Source organism: Crocuta crocuta, unplaced genomic scaffold, assembly GCF_008692635.1.
Source record: "Crocuta crocuta isolate KB4526 unplaced genomic scaffold, BGI_CrCroc_1.0 scaffold156, whole genome shotgun sequence".
In the NCBI taxonomy this organism is placed as follows: domain Eukaryota; kingdom Metazoa; phylum Chordata; class Mammalia; order Carnivora; family Hyaenidae; genus Crocuta; species Crocuta crocuta.
In genome coordinates, this window is record NW_027531308.1 from 1,482,181 (window position 1) to 1,491,317 (window position 9,137).

The 9,137-nt window shown below is 42.4% G+C and overlaps 1 protein-coding gene across 2 annotated transcripts; it reads left to right on the forward strand.

Moving 5' to 3' along the window:
* The first annotated feature begins 365 nt into the window (after positions 1–365).
* LOC144237948 (transmembrane and coiled-coil domain-containing protein 5B-like) lies at positions 366–8,721 on the forward strand. Of its 2 annotated transcripts, none has more exons than XM_077771659.1 (12): positions 366–459; positions 1,320–1,364; positions 2,586–2,735; positions 3,040–3,157; positions 3,509–3,559; positions 4,097–4,165; positions 4,632–4,688; positions 5,427–5,486; positions 6,164–6,228; positions 6,838–6,913; positions 7,190–7,233; positions 8,334–8,721. In XM_077771659.1, the coding sequence occupies exons 2-12, from the start codon at positions 1,330–1,332 to the stop codon at positions 8,530–8,532; spliced, it is 924 nt and encodes a 307-aa protein (XP_077627785.1). In that variant the 5' UTR covers positions 366–459; positions 1,320–1,329; the 3' UTR covers positions 8,533–8,721. The 2 variants fall into 2 exon arrangements, with proteins under 2 accessions (XP_077627785.1, XP_077627786.1); XM_077771660.1 differs by having other exon boundaries at positions 443–459; positions 2,590–2,735.
* The last annotated feature ends 416 nt before the right edge of the window (positions 8,722–9,137 follow it).

The window sequence follows — 9,137 nt, forward strand, 5'->3', positions numbered from 1 at the left end:
ATGTCTTAAAGAGAAATGCATAATTTGGATTTGGGCACAGCAGCCTGCAGACGTATCACAAGGAGTTGAAGAAGGAAAAGGAATGAGAGTGATCTCAACTCCCACTAGGCCCAAAGGTTTGGGGAAAGGAAGAAATGTGTTCCACAGAGGTGATGCCATTTCACAGGGATTTATCCCATGTCCAGAAATGTGTTCCTTAGATCGTATTGCTGTGTAGGAAGAGATTGAAACTGTCTTGCAGTTCTGAACTCTACTCCAATGCTGCCTACAGGGGTGATGTTGAGCTGTTGCCACCCTCCACCCCAGCCCACTATGACATGCTGCCCCACCCCACTGGAGAGGACAGGTCTGGTGATGTGCAGAGAACCCAATCAGTAAGAACATACCTCTCCTGAAAGTTCTGACAATCAGTTGGAAATCTCAGTGGGAACTGAAGAAATCTTGGTTGGGAAGAGAAGGGTGAGTTCAGAGGGCTTCATCAAAGGCTAGCATGCCTTGTGTATAAACAGAGTAGGAAAAAAAGGAAAATGCAGGAGGGCCATGAAAGGGGAAGGAGGTGGGAGAAGGAATTAAAGAGACAATTAAAGCCAAAAAGTTTCAGAGAAGAGAAAAGAAGAGAAGATGGAACATGAAAGGAGAGGGGAATTTGGAACTCTACTTTTCTTAGATTGGTTTCGGTGCTGAACTTTTGTTTTGGGGCAATGGCTAGGAGACACCATCTCTGAGAGCCCAACATTTGTTTCTTCCCGTTGGTAGTAGTATTCTGTTGTCCATGCCACTGTTTTTGCTGCTATTTCAGGATCAACTCAGCCTGTAACATCTAGAGCTTGTTAAAACTAGGATGGCAACAGACATAGAAATCAGGCAGCCAGCTCTATGCCACCCTCTGGCTCTTCTCTATTATTTTATTCCTCCAAGTTTCCCTGGAGGTCTGGGTTAGAAATAAACTCTCAGTGAATTTGTCATTAGACCTATGATTGAATACTTTTAGTGCTTTACTTGTGACTGGACTAATGTAGGCCAAGAAAGGGAAAGATAGTCAAAATGTGAAAAATTGTGAAAACAAGAAGATTTCTGTGCTCCCGTGGGATTCATTTATGCAATTTTAAGTTAAAACACAATCTGGATTACTGGTATTTAGCATAACATTGCAATAAGTCCTGGAAAGCAGGGGGTCTTGAAGGAATGGGTCTCTTCTTGGCTCTGTGTTGCCTGGTCAAACTTTTGCATGCTCCCTCCTGGGCCAGTGTGGGGCAATGTTATAATGTTGGACATTAGGGGCTATGTTTCTGTAATAAATGTTTGTGTTAACATTTTAGGAAACCCACAATGAAAGAAGTTGGACAGGACTCACTGGATGATGTGTAAGTAATGAGGATGATAAAAAATAAATCAGTAGAGGAGCTGCAGTGGGAAGGGTCTGTAGCAATCCAGTAAGGAAGAGAACCTCCATTGTGCAGGACATTATCTCCTCAAACCTGGTGGGAGGGAGGAAGTTGGAAGGGGTGGTGGGGCTTCCTGGGGAGAAAAGGCTTTGGTTTCAGATCTTTGGACTTCCTCACACCATGATGGGGTTTTTAATTTTTTTTTAAACACTTATTTATTTTTGAGAGACAGAGAGAGGCAGAGCATTAGCGGGAGAAGGGGAGAGAGAGAGGGAGATACAAAAATCAGAAGCAGGCTCTAGGCTCTGAGCTGTTTGTTAGCACAGAGCCCACCATGGGGCTCGAATTCATGAACTGCAAGACCATGACCTGAGCTGAAGTCTGACACTTAACTGACTGAGCCACCCAGGTGCCCCTAATGGAATTTTTAGAAAAAGCTAATGTCTCAAAAAGCAAATCAGTCTTATTTGGAGAAAGGATCCACTCCCATCCTTGCCCTCCACCCAGCCTGTGCGCCTATTTGACTGGGGTAGAAAATAAACTCCCTGTAACAAAAGGGAACTGAAGAAATTCCTCTGCCTCGCAGATCTTTAATAGGTACAGCTTGGATTCCATATATTCCATATAAATTTTTTTTTTTAAATAAGTAAGTTGAACATAGTTACTTGTATAAAAAAATTCTGCCTTATGAAAGGTTTGTGTTTAAATGGGTTCCATTTAAAAAATTTGCAATTATACTGTGATTTGAAGGGTGCCTGGGTAGCTCAGTTGGTTAAGCATCTGACTCCAGCTCAGGTCATGATCTCACGGTTCATGGGTTCAAGCCCACATTGGGCTCTGCGCTGTCAGCCAGCTCACAGAGCTTGGAGCCTGTTTCAGATTCTGTGTCTCCCTCTCTCTCTGACCCTCCCCTGCTCATGCTGTCTCTCTCTTCCTCTTTCTGTCTCTCAGAAAGAAATTTAAAAAAACATTTAAAAATTTTAAAAATAAAAAAATAAAATAAACTGTGATTTGATTTCAGGAACTTATTTTATGCAAAACACTATAGAAGTCAATTTATCATAGAAAATTACAACACAGGGCTGCTTAGGCATAATATCACCAAAAGATGGGAGAAAGAATGAGATTACCAGGCGAACCTTCTTAGGTCCCCTCTGTTTTCCTGTCCTGTGTTCAGTAATGAAGACTATTTTCCTATAGGCAGAAGATGATGGAAATACCGAAATTAAAAGTCATAAAACAAAACCTTGACTACCTGAACTTAGACCTTGAAAAGGACCTGCAGAGACTGGATGAGGCAAATCAGGTTCTTCTCAGAAAAATTCAAGAGAAAGAAGAAGCTATTCAAAGGTCAGGCTCTGCAGTTGGTGAGCAAAGGCTTCTCAACTGAATAGCCCTTGGAATAAAGAAGGTGGAAGGAAGGTTTCCTTTATTGGTCAAATCTCGGTCAATCTTGGTGTGTCAAATTCTGAAGCATGAACTATGACGGCCCCAGAAAGCTTCATATATAGATATTTGCATTACATTTCCATAAGGCTGACGTTGAACTGCCACTGCATTTGGCAGTCCCTCTGGCTCCCTGGAAGCAGTGGCTTCCTAGGGTGCTGGCAGCTTCCTTATGACTGATTCACACCTGGGTGACTATATTTTTCAGTCTGGAAAGAGAGATTGCCCTGTCACCAGGACGAGCCAATGAGAGGGAGGAGTTGAACCATATTGTATTTGAGAAGGAGGAAGCCCTGAGGAACCTGGAGTCAGAGACAGCAAAGCTGGTAAGGAAGTGTCTAGAAAAGGACCACATGATGCATTTTGCTTGCAGTCTGCCACTGTTCTCTCTCTCTATCTCTCTCTCACTCTCTCCCTTTTCCCAGGAGATCATCATCTATGGTTGTTTCTGTGTCTGGAGAAATCACAGCTGTTTGAGAAAGCGCTCTTGCTCTGAGATTGAAATGCTTGGCATGGGGGCTCCAGGCCTGGGCTTTGTTCCCAGATCCTCTGCGTGGGGCCAGAGTGCAATTTTCCTCCTCCATACACCTCTCCCCAAGCTCTATTATAGAGACCCAGGGAGGGGGAAAGTACAAGAGTAGAGCAGGTTTATCCCCTTTACCTCTTCCTTTTCACAGATAAAAAGCAACAAGATTCTAAGCAGGAATGTGGTGGAGCTTCAGAAGAAGGTAAGGTGGGCCACCCTGAAAGGAGGCTCATTTCTTAGGAGTCCAAACAGAATCATCTGAACTCCTGAACTCCCCAGTCAGAAAGACCAAAGAAGAAGCAGCCAGCTAAATGTGTGTGTTCCCTACCTTCTGCCACATACTGAATCTCTTAGTGAGTCTTTCTGATTCACAGCCCATTTGTTCACTGGGATTACAGATCTGGAGAGAGAGCTAAGCGACAGCAGAAGGAGATTTTTCCCTCCTCCCCTACCCCCAAAGGGTTCTGCCCCACCTCCCCAATTTCCCCTCCTTCTCTTCCTTCTTGCCTCCTTGTGCAGCCATGTTCATAGCCTATGGGAACAAAAAGGTCTATATGGCTAGTCTGGAGTCAGGCAGCTCCCATAACAAGAAGGAGACATTCTTCTAGCAAGCTTCTATCTGGGATCTAAGTTAATTAACCACCATGCCATAGCCCTGAGACCCCAAAGTCTGCCACTACCCCAGCCGTTTAGGTCTGTGTACCTCACACAGTTCACAATTTGGGGGACGGTATTTCAGATTTCAAGGAGATTTAAGAACATTGACAATGATAAAGAAGACCTAAAGCAGATGTTGGCAGAACTGAAGGTGAGTAGAGAAGCAAATCTTGGGATTTTTGGGGAGATGTGTGTCAATTCTGGGTGGTTCAGTCAGTTAAGCACTCGACTCTTGATTGACTTGTGAGTTTGAGCCCCACATCAGGCTCTGTGCTTACAGTGCAGAGACTGCTTGGGATTCTGTCTTTCTCTCTCTCTCTCTGCCCCTCCCCCATTTGCTCACATGTACATGTGCACTCTCTCTCAAAATAAATAAAAAATAAAACTTAAAAAATTAAAATGATTAAAGTTAAGCACTTAACTTCTCCTTGCCTTTGTCTCCTCATCTGTCAAATAGGGCTAACAATAGTGTCCATCCTAGATTGCTATAATATGTCTTCAATCCCTCAATATATGATAGTTGTGTTTATCATATTCTCTGCTGGTCTGGAGAGAGGGTGACTGTTACCCACTTTCCTTCCACAAAAGAATGCTATTACCTTTCTGCTGTGTTCCAGGTGAGGCTACAAAAGTCAACAGAGTCCTGTGCAAAGCAAGAGAAGGAATTGCTCAAGGTAGAGGCAATGTTTACTCACTGAGTTTCTGTCCAGGATATAAATGGGAGAGAAACCCAAAAATCTTAGAAATAGGACAGCTTGAGGCACAGGATGGGGAGGAGGAAGAACTTCCAGCAGGTGAATTTCTGATTCACATGCAGGTGAAGGGAAAGAGAGCTTATATTGGAAGTTTTGCTTTTACCATTTCTTAAACACCCTTTTACCTCTAACACTCAAAATACTATTATTGAATTCCAAACCTAAGTGTCCTGAGACCCCTCCTGTTTTACCTGATAGACATTAAAAAACCCAGGCAAGGGGCGCCTGGGTGGCTTAGTCGGTTAAGCGTCCGACTTTCGCTTAGGTCATGATCTCGCAGTTCGTGGGTTCGAGCCCCACGTCGGGCTCTGTGCTGACAGCCAGCTCAGAGCCTGAAGCCTATTTCAGTCTGTGACTCCCTCCCTCTCTGACCCTCCCCTGCTCACATTGTCTCTCTCTCTCTCTCTCTCCTAGAAATAAATGAAACATTAAAAAAAAATTAAAAACAAAAAACAAAAACGGGCAAGCCTTTTTTTTTTTCCTCTCAAAATTACACCAGGCCTGCCCATGAATGATGAGATCACTGCTTTGTCATGTGCTTGTTTTCCCTTCAAGGAACAGGTTGCTAGGTAACAAATGTCCAGCGTAGCAGTTAGGGTCCCAGGGAGCAGCCAAGGCTTGGATCTGATGAGATTTGTTAATTTTTTTTCTTTCTAGATAGAGGGTAACTACCAATCTTTGCATCAGCTCTGTGAGGACCAGGCCCACTACATAAAGGTACACTGCCTGCACGGGCAAGTCAGAGTAGAAGCAGAAATTCTCCAAAGCCATGGGCTCCTTGATTTCTCATTAGGCTAAAATCTGTCACAGGGGAAAATGCCTTTTATACATAGAAACAACAGTGAAACACGTGTATGTTAAGGACTTACTTTGTGCCAGGCACTGGCACATATAGTATTTTTCTCAGGTAATTTCTTCAGTGAAACTATGGGGATGATATTGTTATGATCAGGAGAATACAGGGGTTTATAGGAGTTAGGTAATGTGCTCTGGGAACATGACTAGTAACCATCAGAGCTGGGATTTGAATACAAGCAGAATCCAAAGAGAGTANTAGCCACAGTATGTGTGTGTTTGTATATATATGTATATATTATATGTATCCATTTAGCCACAGTATGTATGTATATGTATATATATCTGTGTGTCTATCTATATATCTCCATATCTATCTAGCCACAATATGTGTGTATATATTATATACATATAATATCCATATCCATCTAATCACAGTATCTCCCAATTTTTATTAGAACATTTCCCTGTTTGTGTGTGTACAGTCATGCATGCACCATTTGGACTATTAGGAGTTAGTCTTAGGAGAATTAACAGTGACACTGAAATGAAATATAGGGTAATTCTTAATTATAACAATTTTTTATTTCCATGGGAAGAAATACCAGGAAATTCTGAGGCAGATGGAAAAGGAAAAAGAGATGCTGCTTCTTGAAAAAGAAATGTAAGTCTGGAAAAACGATGTCCCAGATAGACTGAAGTAACAGTCTCCAGGATGTCATTGAAGGGCAAAGTGTTTCTCAGACCTGTTTTAGGGTATTTTTTTTGGGGGGGATGGGTTTTTTTTTCCTTTGCTTGGCACTTTCGTTAGGTCATAAAATTATTCTTCTATGCTTTGCCCTAGAATTTTTTATTTTTACCTTTTACACTTAGATTTGCATTCATCTGGAATTTGTTTTTTATCTATAGTGTGAGGTAGAGATCAAGATCATGTTTTTCTATTTGGATAGCCAAATGACTCAGCACCATATATTTCAGAGAACAACATTTTCAGTGGTGCCTTGTTTTATAAGTCAGGTAACCATATGTGCCTGAGACTTTTTGCAGTTTCAACCCAACATCAGAGTTATGACAGGGTTATTCTTCATTGATTGTCTTTTCTCTTGAAAATGGACCACATTTCCCTGGTTTGTTGTATGCTGAACAGTTATGAGTTTTGAATGTTAAACACTGTGAATGTTATCAAGAATCCAGGAAATAAATCATAGATGTTGTATGACTTAGAAAAGCACCTTTCACCAGCCCCTCATATTATGTCATCTTTTTTGCCCAGATTCAAAGCCCAGAACAACTCCTCCCAAATAGTGAAACCCGGGTCAATTCTGGTAGAGACCATCCAAAGCAACATGGTACGTCTTCCTTGTCCCAAACTGGAATTTGCCTTTATCCCTACTTCCCCTGACTTCTCTCTTCCTGCTCCTTGTGTCCCCTCCCCTTTTTAATAAACCTAGAGTTAGGACATAATGAAGCTTGGGACCTTGTGCCACACTATGGCAGCTAGGAAGTGGCAGTCAGGGTTCAGATCCAGGCAACCTGACTCCTGGGTGGCTCCTAGTCACCCCGCTATGCTGCCTCTCTGTGACTACATGGACAGGCACAGCTGTGGCTTTTATTGCTTCCCATAGGAGAAGACCATCATTAAGAAAGAGAAGAAAATCTTTTGGTACAAGTAAGTGGTAGAATCTTGGTTTTTACCTTGCCTAGGCCCCATTTCCTCTGTAGAAGCAAGTGACTTGGTCAGGACAGAAGGAATAAGGATAAATATACCCACCAACTAGAAAATACCAGGTGGCCCCAAATGTCTCCCAATCCTTCCTTCCTTCCTCAACACCAGGTTACACAGAACTTGGTGGGTGGAAAAAGTAGCTATTTCTTCAAGATGAAGATTGCAGGTTGCATTTTACTTTGAATTTCCGTTCTTATGGTCCTTGGTATGACCTCGTTCTATTTTTCAGATCCTGAACCTGATAATCTCTGCTATACTCTTTGCTGGAACAACAGTTCAGGGTGCATTAATTTTCTCCGTTCTTTTACTGTAGACTGTAAAATTTTAGAAAAAAATCACCCAAACCCTCTGTGCTCTTTCTTTTTTAATTTTTGAAACAAGGAGACTAGCTCTGAAATGCTCCAAGTGGCACTTTAATGGAGAGCTTCAATTTATGACATTTCAATGTAGTTGATGACTGAAGGCCTTAGACCAGATTTCAGTGCAAAATTTTCTTGGGAGCACACAAGAAAACACAGACACACACACACACACACACACACACACAAACACACACGCATATCTTGTATTGTTTAGCTTGGTCTTTTTGACACTTGAAAGAAAAACCTGTCCTAGTGATTTTGCCTGGATGTTAATGTCAGAGATGTTCTGATCATATGTTAAGTTCTAGAACTGCTTGCTATCATAGACCTGAAGAGGGCAACTGGTCATGTGTAACAGTCCTAAACATTTTCCGACAATCCCCAAAAGGCCTGCCCCATTACAGTACCTAGAAAATCTTTTGTACCTCCAACTTTTTTATATGGACATCTATTCTGTCAGAGGGCTTACATGTCAGGAGAGCCATATGCAATTCCTAACCGCTACATCAATCTTTTTCTGCCATCACCTATCCCCTACCCTCATCCTTTGTGTCTCCATTCCCCATCAGTTTTTCCCAAAGAAAGTATTCACCAGTTATTTATGAGTGTGAGCTTCACCTCCTATAGCTGTACTGTGGGTTGTCTCTTTCCCCCACGCTAACCAAGAATGCCTCTTTGCAGACATTTCCAGTGTGGTGTCTTCATGGTCATGATCTTCATTAGGCTGCTGGGCTATGTGCTTTTCCACCTGCAGTACATAAACCCAGACCTTCTTGTGGATGTCCTACCCATGGTAATGAGCAGGGACACCTTGAAGAGGCTGAGAGAGGTCTTACTTCCCTTCCTCACTTTAGAAGTAGAAGAAGTTCTACCACATTAGTTGGAAGTAATGTGGGGGCTCCACACTGCACCCAGTGGAGAGAGGGGACATGATGTAGTTCTGTGTCGGGGAGGAGCCAAGAAGGAAGTGGTAACCTTGGCTTGGGCATCTGACCTCTTCATTTCACTCTCTTCCCTTACTTTCCCTTTGGAGTGGTTCTCTTTCAAATAAAGAATATGTTTGACCAGAGTTCCCTGTGTTGGTCTGTGAATTTGGTCTGTGAGTCCAGAGGCCTCACTGGACATTTAGTTTTGACCTGTGTTTTGAGAAAAGCTGCACTCAGAATTAAGAAACTCTCGCCACCCCCCCACCCCCGTACTTCCTTTCTCTGCTCCATATTAAAGAAAGCAGAGAAAAAAAATCATGTCTTTATTTGTGACGTTCTCCACTCCCTCTGGGGTGGGCACAAAGGCCCTTCAGCTAAGAAATCATGAGGTGGATATAAGGCTTGCTTTTGTTCAATAGTTTAACAACACACTGTCCTTCCTGAAGCTCTTTTTTATTTTTATATTATGCTATATATTATAGGAGTGGGATGTCCTGGAAAACTTTTTTTTTCATGTACACGCATAGTTACGCATTCTCAATTGAGAAGAAAATTACCC